This window comes from Macaca thibetana, chromosome 10 (assembly GCF_024542745.1).
Source record: "Macaca thibetana thibetana isolate TM-01 chromosome 10, ASM2454274v1, whole genome shotgun sequence".
NCBI classification, from domain to species: Eukaryota; Metazoa; Chordata; class Mammalia; order Primates; family Cercopithecidae; genus Macaca; species Macaca thibetana.
The window spans coordinates 13,707,712-13,733,982 of NC_065587.1; the positions used below are offsets into that span (position 1 = coordinate 13,707,712).

At 51.5% G+C, this 26,271-nt stretch overlaps 2 protein-coding genes across 2 annotated transcripts in view; one reads left to right on the forward strand and one right to left on the reverse strand.

The window, feature by feature from the left end:
* Nucleotides 1-26,271, reverse strand: part of CYTH4 (cytohesin 4) — a 285,576-nt gene that overhangs the window by 113,650 nt on the left and 145,655 nt on the right. The window lies entirely within an intron of this gene.
* Nucleotides 16,330-24,891, forward strand: C1QTNF6 (C1q and TNF related 6). The gene is made up of 3 exons (XM_050806353.1): nucleotides 16,330-16,470; nucleotides 19,177-19,414; nucleotides 22,301-24,891. The coding sequence occupies exons 1-3, from the start codon at nucleotides 16,420-16,422 to the stop codon at nucleotides 22,846-22,848; spliced, it is 837 nt and encodes a 278-aa protein (XP_050662310.1). The 5' UTR covers nucleotides 16,330-16,419; the 3' UTR covers nucleotides 22,849-24,891.

Sequence of the window (26,271 nt, forward strand, 5' to 3'; positions counted from 1 at the left end):
GTGTGCGGGGTTTGCTGTGTGTGGCTGCCTTTGCTGGGTGTGATATTGTGTGTCCAGGTTTGTGTGAGCCCAGTGCAGGGTGCATAGTAGGTGGTCAGGACATCTTAGCTGCGTCCATGAGTGAATGTGCACTGGGGTGTGACATGCGGCCGGTGTGTAAGTAGTGGGAGCAGAGGAACTGCTGGGGCGCCAGTGTTGGGTGGGAGTGGCTGCCTGGGCAGGGTCCCTCGTCTGGTCCTGGCAGCCCTCGCTTCCCCACCACACTGGCTGTCCCCACCTGTGCATGCTCACGTGCAGTCTGTGTGTACGTGTGCTTGTCCCCCACACACGTGTGTCTGGCAGCCTTGTGTTCCCAGGGCCTGGCAGTGCTACCGTGGCCTTTCTTAGGAGTATCTGGAATGAATGAACAAAGGGGGCCACTGCATGTCACAACTCCAGGGGGGACTGTACATGCTGTGCCTCTAAATTCCTGTGAAGCTACAGCATGGTGCCTCTGAATACATGAGTGATAAGGGATGGGGCTACTGAAGGAGCTTGTATAGGGTTTGGGGCTAGAATTTGTGGGCTAGGGGAGCCACTGGGGCTGTAGGGTGAGGGGAGGCTCTGCAGCTGTGAGCTGGAGCAGGGAGGCAGGAGTGATGATAACTCACCTTGCCCACTCCTCTCCTCCTCCTCCAGCCATTGAAGTTGCTCAGACCCGAGGCTTTACCTTGAACTTGTCTCTCAGAGGCGGTTGCCAGGCAACAGCCCTTGGCCACCAGGCTCTGGACCAGGACTTCCTGCGTCAGCATCAACATTATCAGAGGGGAGATGGGAACCCGCAAGGCCTGGGGCAGGAAAGACCACGGCCTCCAGATCTTTGGGATCCTCTTTACCTAGAAGGGGTGGGACAGGTGGAGGCCACGGACCCGTGGGAGTTGACAGCCTGGACTCCACAGGACTCGACACAGAAGAAAACACAGTGAGAAGTTGGGCGAAGTGGCTCACGCCTATAATCCCAGCACTTTGGGAGGCTGAGGTGGGTGGATTGCTTGAGCTCAGGAGTTCGAGATCAGCCTGGGCAACAACATGGTGAAATTCCGTCTCTACCAAAAATACAAAAATTAGCCAGGCATGGTGGTGCATGCCTGTGGTTCCAACTACTTGGGAGGCCGAGGTGGGAGGATTGCTTGAGCCTGGGAGGCAGAGGTTGCAGTGAGCCGAGATTGTGCCACTGCACTCCAGCCTGGATGACAGAGGGAGATCCTATCTCAAACAAAAACCAAAAACCAAAACCAAAACAAAAAACCACCCCAAACAAACAAAAAAAACAAACAAAAACATCCAAAACCAAAAACCAAAAAACATGGCAAGAAGGCCAGGCTGTAGTGTGAGGGGCACCCCCTGGAGCTGTGCAAGGCCACCATCCCGCCAAGGCCTCAGGGCACTCCCTGTCTCTGGCAGGCCCGTGTGAGCATCTCAGCGACTCCCCGGGAAGGCTGAGGGAGAAATGTCTCCCTGAAAGTCATGGGGCCAAAGTCAGCACGCCTGGGTCCCAGGCCTCCTGCAGCAAACCTCCTGTGTGACCTTGGGCCATTTATTTCACCTCTGCATGTAGTTCACTTAGCTAACAAAGGCTTTTCTGAGCACCAGCTATACGCAAGGCCCTGACATGCAGCCGGGGGCTGGTGCAGGCAAATGGACATGGGTCCTGCCCTCTCAGCACCCATAGACAAGCACACAAGAAGTGCAGCCCTATTTTGGGGGCTCAGTGGGGAGGGAGAAGTGCAGCATGCTCTGAGGGTTGGGGGCTGGTGGGGGCTGCATCTAGAGTGGAAGTTGCAGCCTCAGTGTGCCAGGCAGAGGTATCGGCATGTGCTAAGGTCCTGAGCTAGGGAGAGGCAGTGAGTGAAAGAAAGGTGGCGAACAGTCCCCGTTTGAGGGACAGAGGCTGTGTCACACAGGGCTTCCTAGGGCATCTATTCCTGTTAAGGCTGAATTGTGTCCCCCCTAAATTCCTATGCTGAAGTCCTAACCTCCACAGCCCCAGAATGTGACCTTACCTGGAAATGGGGTCATTGTGTTGTAGGTAGTGAAGAGGTCATACTGGAGCAGGGATGGCCCCTTATCCAATACGACTGCTGTCCTTAAGAAACGGGGAGGCCGGGCATGGTGGCTTATGCCTGTAATCCCAGCACTTTGGGTGGCCGAGGCGGGTGGATCATCTGAGGTCAGGAGTTTGAGGCCACCCTGGTCAACATGGTGAAACCCCGTCTCTACTAAAAATACAAAAATTAGTCAGGCATAGTGGCATGTGCCTGTAATCCCAGCTACTCTGGAGGCTGAGGTAGGAGAATCTGGGAGGCCTGAATCTGAGAGGCGGAGGTTGCAGTGAGCTGAGATCGCGCCACCGCCCTCCAGTCTGGGCAACACAGTGAAACTTCATCTCAAAAAAAAAAAAAAAAAAAAGTGGAGATTCAGACACAGACAAGCACCCAGGGAGACGCCATGTGAACATGAAGGTAAAGATCCAACAAGGTATCCGCAAGTCAAGGAAAGCCAACGATTGCCAGCACAGCAGAAGCTAGAAGCAAGCCTGAAACAGCTCCTCCTTCCCTTGCAGCCCTCAGAAGGAACTAACCTTGCCGAGGCCAAGCCTGGACTTCTGCCCCCAGAACTGTGAGACAATCAGTTTCTGTTGCTTAAGTCAGCCAGTGTGTGGTGCTTCGTTAAGGGAGGCCTAGCAAACTCTTAATTCCCACTCTTGCAAAATGGAAGTAAAGGCCCCTTCTCTCCTCGGTCTCCCAGAGGACCTATTGGGTTAACCCATTCATTCCTTCAAACTCTCCAATAAGAGCTTATTGGGTGGTTGCCAACTGCAAAAAGCTGAGGGCAGAGAAGTCCAGTACAAGGCCTTCCTGTCTTCTGGGTGCCAAGGAAGTGATGGCAAGGATAAGAGGTACAGAGAGTAATTCCTTTTTTTTTTTTTTTTTTTGAGATGGAGTCTTGCTTTGTTACCAGGCTGGAGTGCAGTGGTGGGATCTTGGCTCACTGCAACCTCTGCCTCCTGGGTTCAAGCGATTCCCCTGCCTCAGCCTCCCAAGTAGCTGGGACTACAGGCACGTGCCACCACACCTGGCTAACTGTTTGTATTTTAGTAGAGACGGGGTTTCACCATGTTGGCCAGGATGGTCTTGAACTCCTGACCCAGTGATCCGCCTGCCTCGGCCTCCCAAAGTGCTGGGATTACAGGCGTGAACCACCTCACCCAGCCCAGAGAGCAATTCTTAAGCACACGGACTCTGGAAGTGCCTGGGCTTGAATCCCAGCTCATCTTCACTAGTCGTTTGATTTTTAGCCAATTAATTAACCTCTCTGTGCCTTAATTTTCTCCTCTCTGAGATGAGCAGGAGAGCAACTGTCCCCACTGCTAGGAAGTTTAAATGAGTTAATATTTGTAACAGCATAGGACAGTGGCTGGCACACCATACATACTGTGTGTGACACAGGCATGAGAAGCGCTCCAACAGCAGCAAGAATTCCTCTGCGGTGGGGGCGAAAGTGTCCCAGATTATAGTCCAGATCAGTGCAAAGAGAGAACCAGAGCGTGTCCACAGGGAAGGCATGGACCTTCCGGGTCCTGACGACATCTCTGACACGAATTTTACCCCTGAAGACAGTAGGGCCCAGGATGGTCATGTGACTTGCCCAGGGTTACGGCACCGGGAGTCAGACCCCAAACACGGTTTTCCCAGGCCCTAGTCCAGGGCTCATAGTCTAAAAACAAAACTATGAAAATGGAGGCTGAGTGGACAGGAGTGATGCTAGGGGTGGGGAGAGCTCTGAGGCCACTGGTGTCCCTGGTGGCCACTGGCCATGGTAGACAACACCCCCCGATACACCACCCAACAGGCAGAGGGCAGCCCAGGCCCCATGGGGACCTAGGTTCCTCCCCAGAATCCCAGCAGGCCTCCAGCAAGCCTCATAGCAGCATGCACCACACCAAGGGGTGAATGATGGGCACACATGAGTGCATACGTGTGTGCGGAGGGTGAGACAAGCCTTCACTTTCTCATAGGCTCAGAAAAAGTGGCTGGGCCAGCTGGGCACGGTGACTCATGCCTGTAATCTCAGCACTTTGGGAGGCCGAGGCGGGCGGATCACGAGGTCAGGAGATCGAGAGCATCCTGGTTAACACGGTGAAACCTCATCTCAACTGAAAATACAAAAAATTAGCGGGGCGTGGTGGCACGCACCTGTAGTCTCAGCTACTCCGGAGGCTGAGGCAGGAGAATCGCTTGAACAGAGAGGCGGAAGTTGCAGTGATCAGAGAACATGCCACTGCACTCCAGCCTGGGTGACACAATGAGACTCCGTCTAAAAAAAAAAAAAGGTGTCTGGGCCACACTCAGGGTCCCCCGGGGTTCCAGACACCTCAGGTTCTGGCTCACACTCTCCTGGAGCCCACTTCCGCTGTCACCATCTTACAGGTGGAGAAACTGAGGTCTACGGTGGGGGTGGGGTGTATCGGAGCCCAGCAGGGGAAGAGCTGGGATGTGGCCTCTCCATCCTTCTGTCCGCTTTAAAGGCCAGCAAATGTGTCAATATTTGCTCAGGGGAACTGCTGGCTCAACAGGCCCCCGTGCCTGCCTGGTCTCTCCCTCTGTAAGATCAGGGGTTGCCTCTGAGCTTCAGCCAGGACCCTGCGCCTGCTCTTCAGAAGGGAGGGGTTCTCCCTGCTGGGCCGTATCAAACGGCAGCTACCAGAGGGAGAACGGAACAAACGCACGATGCCCGTTACGTGGGCGGTAGTGGCAGGTGAGCTCCTGGCCACGCAATCGGGTTTGAACCCCAGCGCCACTACCTCTTAGCGCTGAGTGCCTTTGAGCCAGCCTCAGAACCTCTGATAGACTCAGTTTCCTCATCCGGAAAATGGGCTCCCATGCCCATCTTAAAGGCCGGTCGCAGGGCTGCGGAGACAGCTGGGGGGTGGCTTTGTGCTCCCCAGGCCCGGCAGGGGGCGCCACGGGTCCTCAGGCCTCGTCCAGTCGCCGCGTGGTATCCTCACCGCAACTCGCTCGACTGGACTCGTCTCTATTCGGCGATACTTGGCTCCACTCGGCCAGGCTCGGCTCTGCTCGGCTGTATTCGGCAGCACTCGGCCAGACTCGGCCTTGTTCGGATCTGCTCGGCTTCACCCCAAGCCGGAAGCGCAAAGGCACTTTCCCGGCGCTGCTGCGGCTCCGCCCTCCTGGCGCGAGGCCCGGGGTGGTAGGCCAAGAGAGGAGGGTCCTTGGCCTTTGGGCCCTTGGCGCTGTCGTGGTTGTGGGGGTCCTGCTTGCCTGGGCCCTGGGCTCTGCAGAGGGAGCCACGAGCCAGGGCTTGAGGCCGAAGCGGGTGGAGAGGGAGGGGTTCCCCGAGCCTGGCGTGGGGGCGTCGTTCCCCTTCCTTTTGCAGGGAGAAAGGGAGAGGTTGGCGCCAGCCACACGCTCCAACATGCTGGCTCTGCCGCTGGTCGGTCTGTCGTGTCCGAGGAGGAAGTTGCTGCCCCTCAGTGTCCCTGAGTCTCGGTTTCACCTCCATCAATCAGCAGGTTTCCCGCTGGGGCAGAGGGCCTGGCGCGGTGCTGGCGCTCTCCAGACTCAGTTTCCCCTTTTGTAAAACATGACAGCCCGCCCAACTCCGCTGAACACCTTTGGGATCCGACGTCCTGAAAGCCCAGGATGGGGAACCTGGGTCCGGAGAGCGAAACTTTCCCGGCCCCTGGGCGGGTCAACGTGGGGGATTCGGTAGAACCAGAGGAAGCCGGTTTGTGTGTGTGGGGGGGACCGGGGGTGGGGGGGGCGGGGGGGCCGGGGAAGGCGGGGTGCTGCGGGGACTGCGGGGGTTTGGAGGAAGAAGCCAGTGCATGGGCGCCCTGGCCTGCCCCAAATTTCCCTGAGGGGACGGGCTGGTGGGACAGGCGGGGGCGGGTAGCGTCACAGGTTCCCGGGCGCGGGGAGGGGGGGGGGCTCTGCCCAGCAGGAGGCGCTGGCGTCTTCCTTTGTTGAAATTGATCTCTGCGCCTGAACAATTAGATCTGTGACTTGCCACTCACAGCCTACATAGCGGACGCCAGGAATCATGTTTACTGTCCTGTCTCCTTTTTTGACAGGCACACATTTTATTTTTTAAATACATGAAGCACGCGGCGCTGACTGAATGTGCTTATTTTCACACCCTCTCCTGACCCTGGGCTAGAACGTGGGCGAGTGCAGGATGGTGTTCAGGGGCTTGGCTCGTGGTCAGTATGTGCCTCATCTATCTCGTCTGTAAAATGGACAGATGAGGTAACACATGTGCCCATCTCAGAGCATTGTTGGAAGGATTAGAGGAGTCAAGATGTGGAAGGCCCACAGAACGGGTGGGGCAGAAAAGCCAGCTTCTGGGGGCAGGGGAAAGGGTGGGGGGTGGCTGGGGAAACAGGGTCCATACCCTGAGTTTCTGCATTGGGGTTACTCCTTTGTTGCTGGGGGTGATAGCAGGGTGATGAGAGCCACCCTGGGCCTGCACTCCTCCTGGTCATGCTGTTGTCCTGGGTTCCAGGGTGCCTGGGAAAGGGCACACAGCTTTACTGATGGGTGGCCAGTGGGGAGCGCCCCCATTGGGCATTCCACCAGTGGGCTCTGATGGTCCTGTCCTCCCCATGTTAATCTGGCCCAGGGACACCAAGACTGCGAGAGGTAAACTTGCCCAAGGTCACACAGCTAGGAGGGGGAGCTGAGTCATCACCCAGGTTTGTCTGCCCCAGGGCTGGAGCTCTGTCTCCAGGCCACCTGACCAGCTGAGGAGATTGTCAGAAAGGCTGGGACACCAACGGATGACGCACAAATGGAGGAATTTTCAGGCCTGGTCAAAGCTAGTGGGAGGGAAAATATTGAAGTGTAATATTCCAGAGTGCTCTCTTGTCTGCTCTGACTCCTGCCAGCTGCCCCGCACCTAGAGGGACAGGAGGCTCTTCTCTGGGGCATTGCATGGCCAGGAGCCAAATGAGCTGGCCCCAGAACCTGGTAAATTGCCTGGCTTTTCAGACCTCAGCCTCCTCACCTGTGAAGTGGGTTGAGCAGCTCTTCTCTGCAGAGGAGCTGTTGAGGGCAGTATGGAACACTGCCAGGCACACAGCTGGCCCTTGACAAAACCATTCCTGCGTCCCCAGCCTGTTTCTCCCCAAGTCCCACTGATCATTCTCTCCATCCCCGTTTCCTCAGAAAGTCAGGTTTTCTAAGCCCGAAGGCTTGGAGCCAGCCAGGAGCTGTCTCCCTCTCCAGTGCTGCCGACTCAACCCTTTTCCTTTAGAAGCTGCAGGGAGGGAGGCTCCCCTTGGCATCCTCCCTCTGCAGCCCTGGCTCTGTGCCCTGGGAATGCTGCCTGGGGCAGGGCCACGTAGAGGGCAGGGCCAGTGCAGGCCTTTGGGTGTTCCCAGCAGCCAAAGTCCTTTAGTCTGCTTTCCTTTGTGCCCCCTTGCACCCCTGAATGGACGACTTGGGGGATTCCAAGTCGGTTTGGGAGGGGTGACAGCGCAAGGCTGGAGGTTGGGACAGTCTGGCTGTCATCCCAGCTTGGACTCCACTCTGCTACATGACCTTTGGGCCAAAGATAAATCCTCCCTGGGCCACAGTGTCCCTGCTGGTCAGATGAAAGAATCAGATGAGATAATCTCTGAGGATCTTTCCAGGCTTCATATTCTTTTGTTTGATTATCCCCCAAGTAAATTGAAAATTGGAGGCTCAAGGATGAGCCCTGGTCGAGGATGCATAGCCCAGGGGCTGTCCCATCCTCCACACTTTGCCCAGCTGTGAGTGGGGACTGGGATTTAGCACCCGAAGCCCCAGATTTAAATATATCCTCCCCAACCCTACCAGGGTCCCTGCACTCCTGCACCTCCCCCTTCCCGGGATGGCCCTGATGGGCATGCTTTGTTTCCCGCCCATGCCCAAGCCCCAAGGGAACTCCATCGGGTTGGAGAGTCTTCTGTTCTGTAGGGGGCTTTATTCTTGTCTACCAGCTATGTGACCTTGGGCAAGTCACTTCAGCTGCCTGACCCCAGCTCCCTAGGACTAGTTGAAGTAATTAATATAAACACCCTTTGGGGACCAAAAACCCTGAGAGAGATGAGACCTGGCGCAGGCAGTAAGTCCTTAACAAATGTAGAACAGGAGGATGCAGTAAACAAGCTGGCCAAAACCCACCAAATCCCTTGGTGGAGGGCAAGGGACATTTGAGACAGTCTTTATACAGGAGTCTCGGGCCCCAGGAAGCCAGGGCAGAGAGGCTTTGCCAAACTTCCCCCTGCCTAACAAGAAGGAAACTGAGGCAGGACGCTGCCCAGACCCAGAGGCACACAGGCTGCCGTCCTATGAACTTGTTGGGGGTCATTTCCACAGGGGAATAGTTCTAGAAGACCAGGATGAGTCAGTAACAATGGCAGAATTCCAGTCAGAGGAAGAAGACTTTGGTGTAGCTGGGGCTGGAGCATGGGGGAGCGACTTGGCTGCTGCCCTGGCCCTGTGTCAGAGGTGTTAGAACCAGAGCGACTCCATCTTGAATAGGGGCTGGGTAAAATGGGGCTGAGACTTGCTGGGCTGCATTTCCAGGAGGTTAGGCGTTTTTAGTCACAGGATGAGATGGGAGTCGGCAGGACTGATATCACAAGATCCAGGTCATAAATACCCTGCTGATAAACAGGATGCGATAAACAAGCCAGCCAAAACACACTAAATCCAAGACGGTGATGAAAGTGACCTCTGGTCATCCTCACTGCTCATTATACACTAATTATAATGCATTAGCATGCTAAAAGACACTCCTACCAGCACCAAGACGGTTTACAAATGCCATGGCAATGTCCAGAAATTACCTTATACAGTCTAAAAGCGAGAGGAACTCTCAGTTCTGGGGAAATCTCCCTTTTCTTGGAAAACTGATTAATAATCCACCTTTTGTTTAGCATATAATCAAGAAATAACCATAAAAACATCCAACCAGCAGCCCTCAGGGGTGGTCTGTCTATAGAGTAGCCATTCTTTTGTTTCATTACTTCTCTATAAACTTGCTTTCACTTTACTCTGTGGACTCACCTCAAATTCTTTCTTGTGCAAGTCCAGGAACCCTCTCTTGGGGTCTGGATTGGGACCTCTTTCCAGTACCATTTTTCTGGTGAACCACAAAGGGACAGTACCAGAGAACCCCCCAACCCAAAGGAGAAAGACCACAGCCCCAGTTGGCCGACTTTGAGTAAGTGAGGGGTATTTTATCCTGGCTAATGTATAGATTGGGGTGAGGGTCCCTCCTAAGAAATAGGGGGTTAAAGGTCCCTCTTAGTAAAGGGCAAGGATGTTTGTCAGAAACTGGGTTGGAGGCCCAATTGAAGAAGGTTGGAGTCCTTCCTAAGATCTAGGGAGGTAGAGATCCCCCACAGTAAAGTCCCTTGGTAAGGAGAAATGGATTAGGCACTACAGGACGTTAACCACTATTCTCTTTGGATTAATCTGCCTTGCACTGTTTGCTGACAGATGTGGGTGACAGGATTAGGCATGTACAGGATCATGGGACATGGGGAGCTTTCTTCTCCCCAAAGGGGGAAACTTTAGAGATGACCAGATTGCTGGAAAAGCTACCTTTGCCACTGACAAGCGACTTCCTGAACTATTGATTCAGTGTCAATGGAATGGGTACCTTTGGCCTCCCTGAGCTCCTCGGCTTCTCCACCCCCTGGCAGGCAATGCTTTTCTTCCTCTCTCGTTTCTCTTTTCTATCTTTTCTGTCACTCAGGGTGACTGTCCACTCTTCCATCTTGCCCAGACACCACATATTGAAACTCCTGGTTGGAGGGCATTCCACCTCACTTGGAGTGGATCAAAGATGACAAGGGCCATTGGGAGCAAGTTTGAGTCTTGCCAGGTTGACGTTGGGCACTGAGTGGGGTGGCCAGTGTCCTGAAATGGAAAATGTTAATTTGGTTTCCCCATGCAGCCTGTTGGACGGCATCTTACAAAATTAAGAGACTTTTGCCTGTGGTTCCATGAAATGGAAAAAGATGATTTTCTTTTGTAACGTGGCTTGGCCCCCATAGCAATGGCACAGTAAGCAGGGCCATCAAAGCCACAGAGAGAAAGGGAACCCAGAAACCTGGCATGCTGACAAAGGGTAGGAATTTCTTACCAGTCAGGCTTCTGGCCTCTCTTTGTGCAAACTGGTTGAATAAATGATAACAATCACTGTTTGTCTTTCCTGCAAGGAATTTCATTAATATGAAAAAGGATTCATGGGGGCTAGTCTTAAGCTTTAGAGAATCTGGTGTACTTTGTGCCATGAATTTTTCTTTCTGTGTCAATCTGTCATAAAAAGAGGTACTATAGGATAGAATGTGGGCCTAGGACCCCTATAAGCCCATTATTCAAGTTGGCCCAGCAAACTGGTCAGTTACAAACTTTGTGGCAAGTCCCTGAAACAAAAACTAGATGTTTCTGTCTTGTCTTTTTTTATGTCCTTGGGAGTTTAACCTTGTGATCATGTGGGAGTACTTTCTCTTAGTCTCCACCATCCAGAGGACAGGAAATTGGGGGTTCATGTGATAGCCCTAAAAATTATCCTGAGCTGTTAAAAGCCTTTACAAACTTGAAATTGGCTTCTCTAGGCTCCTTCCAGTAAAAACGAAAACCGTCCAGTGCCGTGGCTCAGTGACTAAGGATTTGTCTTTTCACAGTGGGGACCCAGGTTCAATTCCCATCTTAGGGAATGAGTCCTTTCTGGTTTAATATCTATGTGACCTTTGCCATTTATTGATTCTCTTCCCCTCTATAAACAGCTTCTGACTTCTCGTTTGAATTTTCCTTTCTCTGAGCTACCCTTTGAGCTACGCTTGGCGATTCTAGATCTCGTAAAAACTGCTTATCACCTCTCTGAAAATACCTTGTATACCTGGATTAAGTGATAACCTTAGTTGAGGCTTACCAGTTTCACCTGGGAGGTTACTGTTGGTGAAGTTCAAAAGTCAGAAATATTGCCTGTGTGTCCTGGCTAGAGTCTGGTAACAAGATTTGGTTAAAAGTCAGCTTAATTAAAAATGGATATCCAAGCTATATATATATTTAAAAGGCCTTTATGCTTTTTTTTCTCTTCTTGGGTCTTAGTTTTCTAAAAAAAGTTTTTCTTTTCAGTCAACTGAATTATTTTCACCATTTTGTCTTCTTCTCACTCTTGATGCCGCACCTGAGAGGACCTAAGATAAATTTTAATAGCCTGGGACTTGTCGGTAAAAATAGGAGGTGCCACAGACCCTGTTTTGGGAGAAACCTCTGCTCTCCTCATGGATCCCCAGGAATTGAAAGCAGATAGCCCACCCTTAAAATCTAAGGCTCCGTTCTGCTTTGTACTGTGTTATCTGACAGTTTTGACTTTTGGGGATATCAGAAATTACTCTGCATTGTAAGAGAGCTTTTAGCCTAGCTATGTAATAACTAGATGGGAAATATACTTTTAGGGGTGGCTAATGGCAGTTCTGGGGGGATACTTGGCTCTTCGCACATTTGGATCAGTAAAGCATACTCTTGGCCACCTAGGAAGTATGGAAGCATCCCCACCCTCCATTGAAAGATAAGACTGCCATGGGGGATGGGCTGATTCCCTCTCTTTAGGATCCAGGATCCAATATAAAAATGAGACCCTTTGTTTTGGAGATCTGTTTTGCCTTCTAGCTGTGCCTGCTTATTAGGCCTTAGAAACTGCAGGCTTTCCTGGCACTGTTTCTTGAAGGGCTCCACCCTGAAGTCAGTAATCCAATTCATAAACTTAAAAATTAGCAACTGAAAAATCTTACAACTACTGGATCTTCTGTCTGTCTGTGTATTTATATATGTTGTCTGTGTGATGTTGATATATGAAAGGGCTCTGATTAATTGGCTTAAAAATAATAAGTACTTAAATATTTTGTCAGAAAAATAGAAACATTAATGCTTTTTGGTTCACATGACTTTAATAATCTTTGGGAAATAAAGACACTTTTAAAGATTATTGGTTAAATTAAAATATCTTCAAACTTTAGACATTTGGTCTAAATTAGGCAGGTCAGATATTAGGTTTGCTAAATGCTTCAAGGTCATAAACTGCATCATTGACTTTTGGAAATTGCCCAGCTTACCTGCTTTGGGGCCATTAGATTCTAGATAAGGCCTGGGGACTTGTCGAGTTAGCCATGCCCCCAGCTATGCTGGAAAGAGTCAGACCTTATCTGCACTTCTGCCCAGTGTCCTAGGCTCCACACCTGGAACATAATTAAAACCACTTACTTACCAAGTTTTTCACCAAAAATAAAAGTTGCTAAGAGTTAACGTTGTAACGTGTGTAATTGAGACTACTGGAAAAACAGTTTTACATGCAAGGTGTGTAAGGAAAGTAGAATATGCTTTTGGTAAGAAGATTATGAGAAAGTATGGGAATGTGGATTTTCTCCCCCTACTTTAGAGGGTCAAAGGATTGTTTCAAGTTAGGTTGGATAAAGCTTGAGCAAGTTGTGGAAGGTTTGTGAAAGATTAATCTTGTAAAAGAAATTCTGTGTGAACCTATTGGCTTAAATTAAAGGGATATTATTCAGTTTTTTCATAAATTAAATATGGAATAAAAGTATAACAAGGTTTTCTTAGAGCACTGGTGTACTCTTTAACAAGAAAATTGTAAAGAGCTATAAAAGGTTTATGAGAATCTTACCTCATGGTCAAACATTAAAATTGGATAGAGTTGTCTATAAGGCTTTATTATGAATTGGGTTTGACATTAATAGTACACAAATGCAAAGGTAAAATTTGGCTTTCTCTCTTGAACAAGTTTTTCATGTAATATTAAAAAATAATTAAAGATTTTTGTTTGCCTTTTGAATAAGCTATAGAAAAAAGAAAGGAAACAAAAGAGACAGTTTTTTTTGGAAAGCAAAGTCTTCCCTTTATCAGTGAGTAAAGGTTTTTGCCTTTAAAAATATCTTTGAGTTATCATTTTGGCCAAATAAATGGCTTATGGTGACCTGGGATGCTATTTTGTAGTATCAAATGTTTTAAATTTTTGATATTTGACAAACTTTCCAAAATCACATTCTAAGTTATGTCTTTTTCTAACCTGATTAGTCCTTTAGATACTAGGTCCCCTAAAGTCCAAAAATGACATATTTGGCTTATTTGGTACATTAAAATAATACAGGAAGCATTGTCAAATATGAAATTCTGTTTGGCTTTCTTTGGGCTGTGTTTATATAAATATGTTATTGGTATGTGTTCCAAAATTATGGGAAACTCCTATAATTCTGATATGAACATTATCAATACTAATGTTCATTATCAATAATAATTATAATTGTTATGCTAAGTTATTATGTGCCACAGAGGTATCCAAATTTCCTAGTCAATGATATTAATTGTTTAACCATGGCTGCCCTAAGCCTTTTTGTCATCCATAGACAATTGTTGTCTTGTTTTTATTCTCTTCAAAAGGTGGTTTATAATCAGCCTTAGAACTTTAATGAGTACTCTTAAATGCAGAGAGAAAGAAAACAGCATCCAAGACTCTCCTGGAAAACTAACACGTATATATCAAGCAAAACAGGAATTAATTGCATAGACTGAACTAATAAAAGACTGAAATAATCTTTTATGACTTTTTGCTTAAAATGTTGTTGATCTTTCTGTTTTGTTTTTCAGAGTCAAGAAACCCCCACTTCTTGAGCTATTTACAGCTTTTAACAATTGAGTAAAGTAAGCTCCTATAAGGATTATAAAACAAAGTTTTGTCCAAAAACAAAATTTGGAACATATTTTTTTCTCTCTACCTGATTTCTCCAGAATTTGGAAACTATTTGTGAGTGTTCTTAACTTATGGCAATATAGTTATTTGCATAAGTGCAGTAAGAACCTGTTTTTCCTTCTTTCTTCTTTTTTTTTTTGGTAACAGGATATAATTGGAGAAACTGGTTATTTAACAAGGGTTTGACTGGAATGGCATGCTTTCAAATGTAAACAGACTTCTTTAAGGAATTAAAGTTGACTAAGAGAGCCAATAAAAGCCCCTTGGAAAAACTGGTTTTGTACCTTGTGTCCCTGTATGGGGTTCCTGACCTGTGGTAAGTAAAGAATGTAACTTTCTGACAGGCCCAGGAGCCCCAAGTTATCTTGGGACCTCAAGAGGAGAGGAATTTATCTAACTTATACAGGTACTTGCAGGCATAGGTAAATCCATGGCTGGGCTCAAAGCTTTAAAACATCTAATCTAAGATACCTTATGAAACAGAGCCAATTTTAAAAGGAGCCTATATGGCAAATAATTATATTTGCTGCATTTTATGCAAATAATGAAGCCAAGTATAATGAGACTAAAGCTTATTTTGCAAATAAATTGGTCCTACGATGATTTTTTTTTTAAATGGGAGATTGGAGAGAGAAAAACAATGTTTCAAAAAATATGGTACACCTGTCATTAGATTCTAGTCTTATCCATTGTTTTTGAGTTTTTTTCTGCAATTTAGATTGACCTTCCTCCTTTCTGTGAACCAAACAGTTATCTCTTGGCTGTTTCTCATCAGAAACAAGAGGGATGGATAACATAAAAATCTGGAGCAGTATCTAATTCTGGGCATGTATTGGAATCATCTAGCAACTCCATATCAGCTCGTCTAGCAATTCCTGTGACTAAGAATGCCTAACCTCCTAGGAATGCAGCCCAGTAGGTCTCAGCCTCATTTTACCCAGTAAGTCAATACTAATTGGCATTCTTGCCCAGTTTATGGAAAACCTTCTTATTTGGTTTACTTGGGAAAATTTTACTTGTTTTACTTTGCTGTTGTAGAATATATTGCTATTATACTCTTTGTGTAAGAATGCAAGATAAGCTTACTCAATGCTTTCTTAAATTGAACACATAATAATCTTCCAGATATCACCTTTTGTTAGGACTCAGAGTTATGAATAACTCTGAACATACCAACATTTTCTTACTGAGCTCCTCTTTGCACCAAACACAAGAGACTGTAATAGTTAGGCAGGAATATTATCGCCCCTATTCAGCCTGAAGAAGTTACAGAAGATGGATCTTCGTCCCTCTATAACCCTTAAGATTAAGGGTTCCCGCGTAAAAGAGAGTAGGGAAATATGTCAGAGGTGTTCGAAATAGGGCAACCCCATCTTGAATAGGGACTCGGTAAAATGAGGCTGAGACCTGCCAGGCTGCATTCCCAGGTCAGGCATTCTTAGTCACAGGAAGAGATAGGAAGTTGGCAGGACTGTTATCACAAGATACAGGTCATCAAGACCCTGCTGATAAACAGTATGTGGTAAACAAACCAGCCAAAGCCTGCCAAATCTAAGATTGTAATGAAAGTGACATCTGGTCATCCTTATTGCTCATTATATGTTAATTATAATGCATTAGCATGCTAAAAGACACTTCTACCAGCACCAAGACAGTTTACAAATACCATGGCAATGTCTGGAAATTATCCTATATGGTCTAAAAGTGGGAGGAACCCTCAGTTTCAGGAAATCCCCACCCCTTTCCTGGAAAACTCATGAATAATCCACCCCTTGTTTAGCATATGATCAAGAAATAACTATAAAAATGGCCAACTAGCAGTGCTTGGGGGTGCTCTGCCTATGGAGTAGCCATTCTTTTGTTGTTTTTTTTTTTTTTGCTTCTCTAATAAACTTGCTTTCACTTTGCTCTGTGGACTTGCCCCAAATTCTTTCTGGTGCAAGATCCAAGAATCGTCTCTTGGGTTCTGGATCAGGACCCCTCTCTGGTAACAGTTGCATGATACCTGAGGAGGTCAGCCTGGTCATTCCCCCCACAAACATGGGTTAAGCCCTCCCATGTGCCTGGCACAAAGGGGGCTGAGGACTGCAGTTCTGGAACACCTAGGCTCTGAGAGGCAATGTGACTGTGGTAGCAGGGCCAGGATTCTAGCCTGTGGCTGGAGGGCCAACACCTGCACCTTCTCTGCTACCCACCCTGCCTCTATGACTCAGAGCAATTGAGCACTTTAGCTCAGGGTGGACTCAGGGCTGCCTCCCCCTTCCTGAGCAACCTAGGGGCTCCTCTGCCCCATCCGTGTGTCCATTTCCCAATCATCAGGGAGCCTCACATTCCTCCCTGCTCTGACTTTCTAGGCCTTTGAATCAAACAAGACCCCACTGGATCACCAAAGAGTTAAGCAAAGGAAAGCTCTGCCTCCCTTTATCTCCGCAGAACCCAGAGGCTGAAGGGGAGGGAGCAGGGAGGAGGGGAAGTGGGAAGCGGCTCTGCCCGCTCCCTCCGCCCTCCCTCCGCCCTTTCTCCCTCCATCCTCTCCTCTCTCCCTCCTCTGCTGGGCCTGGGGGTCTGGGCCAGCAACTAGTATTGCAGACATGGGCCAAGGAGCCAGAGGCCATGCAGTGGCTCAGGGTCCGTGATTCGCCTGGGGAGGCCACAGGACACAGGGTGAGTGACCAGAGGCTCCTCAGCTTGGGGACTGGGGTCAGAGCCTGGAATTCCTCTCTTCCCTCCTTGCTTCCTGGAAGCATCTCGGGCATTGCTCTCTCCCTCTGACTGGGACAGCCTCTGCAGGCTCTCCCCTCCACATTTCCTCCTGCCTCTGGCTGAGGGCTGCGCTCCACTGCTCCCGGCTTGTACCCGCCCCTGCCCGGGCACACACAAACTCAGCTCTGCACGGCCTGCCTGGACCGAGAAAAGTTGCCCTGCCGCTCCCACCCCAAAGAGGTCCCAGCTCTCCAGTGGAAGCAGCAAGGACCCCAAAAGTCCTCCCTATGACTTGGTCTCCACACTTGGTTCCTGCCTGGCACCCACCCCCAGAGCTAGTTTGTGATTCTAGCTGCGGTTATCATTCCTCGTTAACGGCTTCCTGATTCCTGCTCCCAGGCCACGGTTCTGTGTCTCACAGCCTTTGACTCCCATCTGGCTGGGGCCAATAGGAAACAGAAATGCTCCCAAACCATGCCAGTCCTCTGGGAGAAGCTCTCCTTCCCATCCCATGCAGGCATAGGGAAGAAGTCAAAGCACACTTTTTTTTTTTTTTTTTTAAGTCTTTTATAAGGCAGGCACTTTCTCTGCATTGAAATCCTTCCAAATTACCTGGGAGGGAGAGAGAGGTGTCATCTCCTTGTAAGTATCAAGGAGCAGGAAGCCCAGAGAAGTTCAGCCACTAGTCCTAGGTCACACAGCTTGCAAACTATTCTGGGTCTCAGATTTGACTCTAAGACCTCAGCTTTTCTCATGATGTCATATCTATGGCTGGGAAAAAGAAGGAAATTTTGGGATTTCCAAAACCACTGGGATTTGTCATTTATAAGTAAAAGCTGAGGATGACAGCCTCAGACAGGGAGGATGTTGACCTCTGAGGATTTGATCTCCTTATTGAGCAGAACCAGGAACCCAGCCAGGCTGGGCAGACAGGAGCTTGGGAAGAGTCACCTCCAGGAAGAGGGAGGTGGCTCTGGAGATTCCCTGCCCACACCCCTTCTCCTGCTGCTACCACCCAGCTCCGGGGGTGGGGGACAGGGCTCCTGCCGCCTTATTTATTTTTAATTTTAATTTTTGAAAAATAGAGACAAGGTCTCATTATGTTGCCCAGACTGGTCTCGAACTCCGGGTCTCAAGTGATCCTCTCTCCGTGGCCTCACCAAGTGCTGGGACTGCAAGAGTAAGTCATTGCACCTGGCCATCCTGCCCCTTTAAAACTCTGCCCTCACCTCGGTGCTCAGCTGAGATAGGGTGGCATTTTAAAAAGTAATAATTGTACCTTGTCTACATGTATTAACCACAAAAAAAATATTTTTGAATTCTACTAAATGTTAAAGGAGAACAAAAAGGAAATAAACAAAGAAACGCCAGAAGTGTAAAAACCAGTCTGGTTTCAAAAGCAGAGTTTCTGATCCTGTGATAACTCGGGGCCAGCCCCCAGAAGCTGCACCACCTCAAAGGTCTTTGCCCGGCTTCCTGCCCACCCAACCCAGGCCTGTCTCTAGCGCCTGCTGTCCAGGCTACTTCCTGCCTCTCTCCTGGAACCCTGGACCCCTTCCTGGACAAGGCCGGAGACAGAGATCCTCACCAACACTTACACTTTTCTGATCCTTTAGAATTTTTCATACCTCCTCGTCCTACCCCTTAATTCCAATCTACCACCTTGGCATCTGATTGGCAGGTCTACGATGATTGACACAGCCATCTTCCAATGAATTAACTCTCTCTCCAGAACCCTCCCTGCAGGGCTTCTGGATAAAGTTGGGTTTCATAGGTTGTTGACTGCTCACAGGTGCTGAGCAGGGAGGTGGGCTAGCGCCAGCCCTTGCCAAGCTGCACACCCTCAGCATCACGTCCTTCCAAAGGGGACTCTTACCATTTCGAATTTGTCCAGAGGGGCACCTTCTTTACTTTGCACAAAGGCACTCTAAAGACTAGCAATGAGCTGCAGTCAAGGAGCCTTCTCTCGATTGCTCAGCAATGCAATGACGCCGTCGCCGTGCACCACCCCACATGCTGTCATGGATATTACTTTCTGTCTGCTAGGATCAATGAACTCTCCTATCTCTTTTTGCAGAACTATGGTGTTCTCATGCCAAAACGTGGGCTCAGCCATCCATCCCCTCTCCTGAGAACAAGCCTACAGAATCCTCCACGTTTGTCCCCAGTGTTCACTAACTTCTGTCCTCCTGTCCGAGGGGCATGTGTTTGCTGGCGATAGTGAAGTCGGTGGCAAGAAAATGCCAAAGGGAGGTGCGTGGGCGGGAAAGCATTTGATGGTCTCCTGGGTTGCCACCTATGGCGAGCTGGGACATCTTCTCACCTGCCCAGGCAAAGCTTTCCTGGGATCCCTGTCTGCTATCGGCTGTGGCTGTTTTCAGAGGGGCTTCCTTCTCAGGCCTGCGTGTAGCAGAAGCCTCCATGGACTGGGTGCTGGGAGACTCAGCATCCAGGCCCTCCCCTGCTGCTGTCTGCTCCCGATCTTGGGGAACAGCTGCTCTGTGGAGTTCTCAATCTTCTTGTCTGATAGATGGGGACGATAACTTTCCCTCTGGAGTTAGGTCAGGAGTGCTCTGGCTGGGGGAGGCAGCACCCGCCCACCCCAGGCATCGGCACATAGTAGATGTTGAGTGAAATATAGTTCCTGTCCCTCCTTCCTTGTTCCAGGTCACCATGGGGACAGCCGCCCTGGGTCCCCTCTGGGCAGTGCTCCTGCTCTTTCTCCTGATGTGTGAGGTCCCTAAGGTGGAGCTCACCTTTGACAGAGCTGTGGCCAGCGGCTGTCAACGGTGCTGTGACTCTGAGGACCCCCTGGATCCTGCCCATGTGTCCTCAGCCTCTTCCTCCGGCCTCCCGCACGCCCTGCCTGAGATCAGACCCTATATTAACATCACCATCCTGAAGGGTAAGTGCCCTCCCATGGGGCCCGGTAGTGGGCAGGGAGGGCCAGGGAGCTGAGGTGGAGGGAGTAGAGGGCAGGACGGAAACCTGTCCAGACTCCTCTTTCATCCTGAGTTACTGAGCCCCAGTGTGAGCCAGGACTTCCAAACACTGACGACGGAGTGTGAAACCAGGCCAAGATGCCTCCCGCCTGAGCACCTGTTCTCGGTGGGGAGACGGGGCATGAGCAAGAGACACATCACCTAAGTTAGTGGAGTGGAATGTTCGATGGTGATCAGTGCTCTGGGAAACGAAAAGGAGCTTCAGAAGTGTGGGTCTGGGCTGCAGGCTGCATATAGAATGGGGTGGTTAGTGGAGGACCCATGGAGCACAGGCTTCTAAGAGGTGGCGGAGGAGCCTCCTGGCAAAGGGCACAGCTGGTGCAGTGGCCCTGGGGCAGGGCTGGGAGATGTACCAGGCTCAGATCACATGGGGTGCTGTCACCACTGGCCACCGTAGGGACTTGGGCTCCGCTGAGTGGAGTGGGAACAGGGGCAGGTTTGAGTGGGAGAGGGACTTGATCCCACACAGGTTTCAAATGGATCCCTCTAATGTCATGTGGAGAGCAGCCAGTGGGGGCCAAGGGTCGGAGCAGGCAGCCCTGTGGGGTCTGTCCAGGTGAGGGCCGTCCAAGTGAGGGCCATCCAGGTGAGGGCCATTCAAGTGAGGGCCTCTCCAGGCGAGGGCTGTCTAGGTGAGGGCCGTCCAAGTGAGGGCTGTGCAGGTGAGGGCCATCTAGGTGAGGGCCGTCCAGGCGAGATCCTGTCCAGGTGAGGGCCATCCAGGTGAAGGGTATCCAGGTGAGGGCCGTCCAGGTGAGGGCCATCTAGGTGAGGGCCGTCCAGGTGAAGGGCGTCCAGGTGATGGGCATCCAGGTGAGGGCCGTCCAGGTGAGGGCCGTCCAAGTGAGGGCTGTGCAGGTGAGGGCCATCTAGGTGAGGGCCGTCCAGGCGAGATCCTGTCCAGGTGAGGGCCATCCAGGTGAAGGGTGTCCAGGTGAAGGGCGTTCAGGTGATGGGCGTCCAGGTGAAGGGCATCCAGGTGAGGGCTGTCCAGGTGAGGGCCATCTAGGTGAGGGCCGTCCAGGTGAGATCCTGTCCAGGCGAGGGCCGTCCAGGTGAGGTCCGGCTACCCGCTCTCTTAATTGGACGTAGAGGGACTCACTTCCCTTCCAGGCTGTGGTGGCTGACAGCTGTGGCCAGGCCTTGACATTCTTAGCTTCGGTCTCTGCCTGCAACAGCCCGTGAGTTCGATATTTTCTTATTCCTCCCACTTTGCAGAAGGGGAAACTCAGTCTCTTGGGGCCACACAGCTGTCAGGGACGGAGCCAGATTTGTTCCTGAGTTCTCCCCGGGGACACTCCACTGCATAGCCAGTGGTCACCTGGCACCTGTCCTGCCCTTGTTCTGATTTCGTGGGGAGGACATTGCTCTTCCTCACAGCCCCCTCCCCACCCAGCCTCCCCAGGGCCGAGTTCACTCTCTGCATGAGGTTGGAGAGGTCCCTGGCTGCTGATGGTCCCTCCTCATTGCCCTCCCCAAACCCGGGGTCACTGCTCCTGTGCCCAGCTCAGCAGCCTGCTGGGAGCTGGGTAGGCTGCCGTGGCTGAGGGACCCTGGGCTGGCTTTAGGAGTCCTGGGTCCCAACCTCACCTCTTCCACTCCCTTGCCCAGTGAGTCAGGCTGGTTTCTCCCCTACCCTGAGCTTGCTGCCTTATTTGTAAAGAGAAGATAGCCCCTTCCTCCTGTCCACCCTCCACTCCTTCCTTCCCTTGGGCTGGGGCACAGCAAGCTTTCTGCAAACACTCTGGAGCTGTGCAGGTGAGGATGCGGCTCTCCAGCGAGGCGGTGGAGCCAGACCTCTGCAGAGCTTTGGACTTGCCCTGACCCCCTCTCTGGGCTTCTGCCTCAAGGGCTTGTGCCCTCTTTTCTGCCCCCTTCCCCACCTGTGGAAAACACAGGGCCTTCTAACCCATGCAAGGGTGTGGTTGCTGGTGTGACTCTAGGCACTGTGACAGGTGGCAGGGAGCTATGTGACGTCGTGTCCTTCCAGGCGTGGGTGGTCACCTGCTTTTCTTATGTTCAAAGTCAGCCTGGACTAAGGGCTGGGCAGGGCTGTGCCTGCCTGGGGGCCATTGTAGATGCTGCCAGACCTCAGAGCAGGTCGGGATGGACCAGCCATGCTGGGTGAACTGTCCTGCCTCTTATTTGCAGAGTTTGCAAAGTGCTTTCCCACAGGACATTTTGTTGAGAGCTCACAAACACCCCTGAGGTGGACATCATCCTCTTTAAAATATAGACCAGAAAACCCAGACCGCAGCCGTGGAGTGCCCCAGGTCACATGGGGCAGGACTGCCAACCAAGGGCTTCCTGGCTCCTAACCTGGGCTTTTCCTCCAGGTGGGCAAAGGTATTTTCTTGGCTTCTTCCCTGGGTCGGAAACCCAAAGTACTTTCCAGCACACCGCACATCCCTGCCAGCCTGGACTGCGCTGTGGTCCTGGGGTGGGGGCCTGGGTCTGGCCTCCCAGAGACAACAGCCGGACCCTCCCTGCTGGGTGAGGGGAAGCCAAGTCACCCTGGGGACAGACCATGTTTTAAGTCCTGCCTCTTCTGCTCCTGCACTCTGTGGCCCGGGGTGAGTCACCTAACCTCTCTGTGAAGCGAAGATGGTCATGACGTTTTCTTTAGGCAGGCGTTTGGGGAGGCCATGTCTGGCATACAGTAGGTGCTAAATAAATGCTGCCTTCTTCTCTGGGCCAGGACAGGGGCAGCGCCTTCACAGATGAGTGTGGGCACCTCCTTGGAGCAGGCTTAGATGTCCACCCTGACTTGTCCCTTTTTATCCCCACAGGTGACAAAGGGGACCCAGGTGCAATGGGCCTGCCAGGGCACATGGGCAGGGAGGGTCCCCAAGGGGAGCCTGGCCCACAGGGCAGCAAGGGTGACAAGGGGGAGATGGGCAGCCCCAGTGCCCCGTGCCAGAAGCGCTTCTTCGCCTTCTCAGTGGGCCGCAAGACAGCCCTGCACAGCGGCGAGGACTTCCAGACGCTGCTCTTCGAAAGGGTCTTTGTGAACCTCGATGGGTGCTTTGACATGGCGGCCGGCCACTTTGCTGCTCCCCTGCGCGGCATCTACTTCTTCAGCCTGAATGTGCACAGCTGGAACTACAAGGAGACGTACGTGCACATCATGCACAACCAGAAGGAGGCCGTCATCCTGTACGCACAGCCCAGCGAGCGCAGCATCATGCAGAGCCAGAGCGTGATGCTGGACCTGGCCTACGGGGACCGCGTCTGGGTGCGGCTCTTCAAGCGCCAGCGCGAGAACGCCATCTACAGCAATGACTTCGACACCTACATCACCTTCAGCGGCCACCTCATCAAGGCTGAGGACGACTGAGGCCCTCTGGGCCATCCTTCCGGCCAGAGAGCCCAGGTGCTGGTCCCATCCCCTGCAGGGCTCAGTTTTCATCGCTGTGAAGCAGGAAGGCCAGGGAGGTCCCCTGGGACCTGGCATTCTGGGGAGACCCTGCTTCTTTCTTGGCTGCCATCGTTCCTCCCAGCCTATTTCTGCTCCTCTCTTCTCTCTTGGACCTATTTTAAGACACTTTCTAACCTAAATATTCTAGAACTTTCCCAGCCTCGTAGCCTAGCACTTCTCAAACTTGGATATACATGTGAATTACCCAGGGTTCATGTTAAATGCAGATTCTGACTCAGCAGGTCTGAGTGGGTCCAGAATTCTGTTTCTAACAAGTTCCTGGGTGATGCTGATGGGGTCGGTCTGTGAACCACACTGGAGCAACCAGGTTCTAGAACTTTCTCAATATTCTAGTACTTTCTGAACATTCTGGAATCCACACATTCTAGAATTCTCCCAACCTTTTTTTTTTTTTTCTTTTTTTTTTTTGAGGCAGAGTCTCACTCTGTTGCCCAGGCTAGAGTGCAGTGGTGCAATCTCAGTTCACTGCAACCTCTGCCTCCCAGGTTCAAGCTGATTCTTCTTCCTCAGCCTCCCTAGTAGCTGGGATTATAGGCGCCCGCTACCACGCCTGGCTAATTTTTGTATTTTTAGTAGAGACGGGTTTCACCATATTGGTCAGGCTGGTCTCGAACTCCTGACCTGAGGTGATCCACCCGCCTTGGCCTCCCAAAATGCTGGGATTACAGGTGTGAGCCACCGCGCCTGGCCTCTTCCAACATTCTTAAATTCTCTCATCCCTCCAGGGCTCCCCATGCTGTGTTCTCTTTGCCCCTTCCCCCTCTTCTCTTGCTCAGGCCTGTACCACAGCAGTCACCGTTCATTTATTCATTCATTAAACACTGAGCACTCACTCTGTGCCGGGTCCCAGGAAGGGTGAGGGAGTCAGACACAGGCCCTGCCCCTGCCCTCAGTGACCAGCCAGTCCAGCCCAGGCGGGGAGAGATGCGTACATAGGTTTTAAAGCAGACCCAGAGCTCACGGGACCCTGTGTTCTGGGTGTTCAGGTGCTGCTGGTCCTCCACTACCCACTGCTCCCCAAGGCTGGTGGGATGGGGTCCCAGTGGCAGGGGTGGGTATCCCCTTTCCGTTCCTCATCCACCTGCCCAATGCCCATCGTTAAAGCAAACCCCAGGGGGCCTTGGACAGGTCAAGGGTTCTGTGAGGAGAGGACCCAGGAGTGTGGGGGCATTTGTGGGATGAAGGGGTCCCCGAGGAATGGAGCCCACACCCATAGCTCTCCCCACAGGTGATACGGCAGCCTGCGAAAACTGCCCTCCTCACTGGGATCCCCTTCCTGCCTCCTCCCAGGGCTCTGCCAGGGCCTTGCTCAAACCCCCACACCAAAGGCATCTGAAGCTCAGTTTTCCCAGGGCCTCCAGCTGCCCTCAGACACTGATGTCTGTCCCCAGGTGCTGTCTGCCCCTCACTGGCCCAGTGCCCCGATTCTCCAGGCTTTATCAAGGTGCTAAGGCCCCGTCTCAGAGCCCTCCTCCAGCCTGGTGCTGCCTTTACAAACAACTGCGGGAGAAGGGCCAGGGCGGAAGCCCCAGGCTTTAGAGCCCTCAGCAGGTCTGGGCAGCTGAAGCAGGCAATTTTCTAGTCACTGGGAGAGGCAGAGCCAAAGGAGGGACCTTGGGCCTTCCATTTCTTCTTCTTCCAGGGTGGGGTGGCCTGGTGTCCCCCTAGCCTTGCAAACCCAGGTGGCCTGCCCTTCTCCCCAGAGGGAGGCGGCCTCCGCCCATTGGTGCTCATGCAGACTCTGGGGCCGAGGTGCCCTGGGGGGTGATCTCTGGTGCTTACAGCCAAGGGAGCCATGGCTCCATGGCCAGATGACGGAAACAGGATCTGACCAAGTGCCAGGAAGACCTGTGCTATAAACCACCCTGCCTGATCCTGCCCGGCCTGACCCCGCCCTGCCCTGCCATCCAGCATGATTAAAGAATGCTGTCTCCTCTTGGCGATTCAGACTGGTTCTTTCGGCTCACAAAGAAGCGAGCCCCCGGGTCACTCACGCAGCCAGCGCGCCTTGGAGCTAGTGGCACCAGCATAGAGTCAGCCGTGTCACTCTCTGGTTGTGACCTTGGGCAAGTCCCCACATCTCTGCGCCTTGGTTTCCTGTCTGTAAAATGGGGATGATGGTAATCTACTTCATGCGGTGGACATAATGATCAGATGCCAGGTTGCCCGACGAGTACACATTCATGCTCAGCATCTACCAAGCCCCTACTGTGTGGCGCAGAGCTGAGCACCTGTGCCGTTTATGCTCCAGTGAGGCACACACAAGCCCCCCTACCTCCCGCCCCAGGGACCCTGTCCCATGTTTTGTGTTTAATTATGATAAGAGAACTGTTGGATCTTCTCTGCAGGAAAAAACACACTACTACACTGTATAGTGGAACATCCTGATGGGGTCTGCCTTTTTTTTTTTTTTGAGACAGAGTCTTGCTCTGTCACCCAGGCTGGAGTGCAGTGGTGCCATCTCAGCTCACTGCAACCTCTACCTCCTGGGTTCAAGTGATTCTCTTGCCTCAGCCTCCCAAGTAGCTGGGATTACAGGCACCCGCCACCACGCCTGGCTAATTTTTGTATTTTTAGTAGAGATGGGGTTTCACCATATTGGCCAGGCTGATCTTGAACTCCTGACCTTGTAATCTGCCCGCCTCAGCCTCACAAAGTGTTGGGATTACAGGCGTGAGCCACCGCGCCCGGCCTGGCTTTCTAATATGTTGTCAAGTTTGGACTCTCTAGGCTAACCTGGTGGCTACTCACATAAATATATTTAAAGTGACCCACGCTGATTTCCCGACAGACTTGACGGGGCATCCGCCCTCCTCTGTGTTGTCCCTGGCGCATTGCTTGGCTTTTGGGCACCAGGTGGAAGAAGTGTGCTATCAAGAACCAACCATCTGCACCTATGCCAGGATTCAGCCCAGCCCAGCAGCCCACCTTACAGGGGCAGCCAGGTCTCCGTTTCCTCGGAGGTCCCCGGACACTGAAGGGAGGCTTCCCGCTGCACCTCAATGTCATACAGCTCTTGCCAAAGAGGCTCCTCCCATGTCAGAGGCTACCCAAGGGAGCGATCTCACAGCATGTCTCTTGGCAGGCTCTATTTGTACATAGTCGGCCTTACCAGCATCCCAGCTCCGGCCCTCGGGACAAAGACCGCCCAGGGTGCCAGCCAGGAGCCTTTTGTCATGGACAGCACCAGGATGAGCCATTTGCTGATCGTGGAGGCAGCAAAGCTTTGAAACTTCTTGCCAAGTGCTTGCAGGAGGATTGAAGTTTGTCCTTTGTAAACTGAAGCCAAGTTCCCCAGACAGTTCCAGGCCACATTAGTTC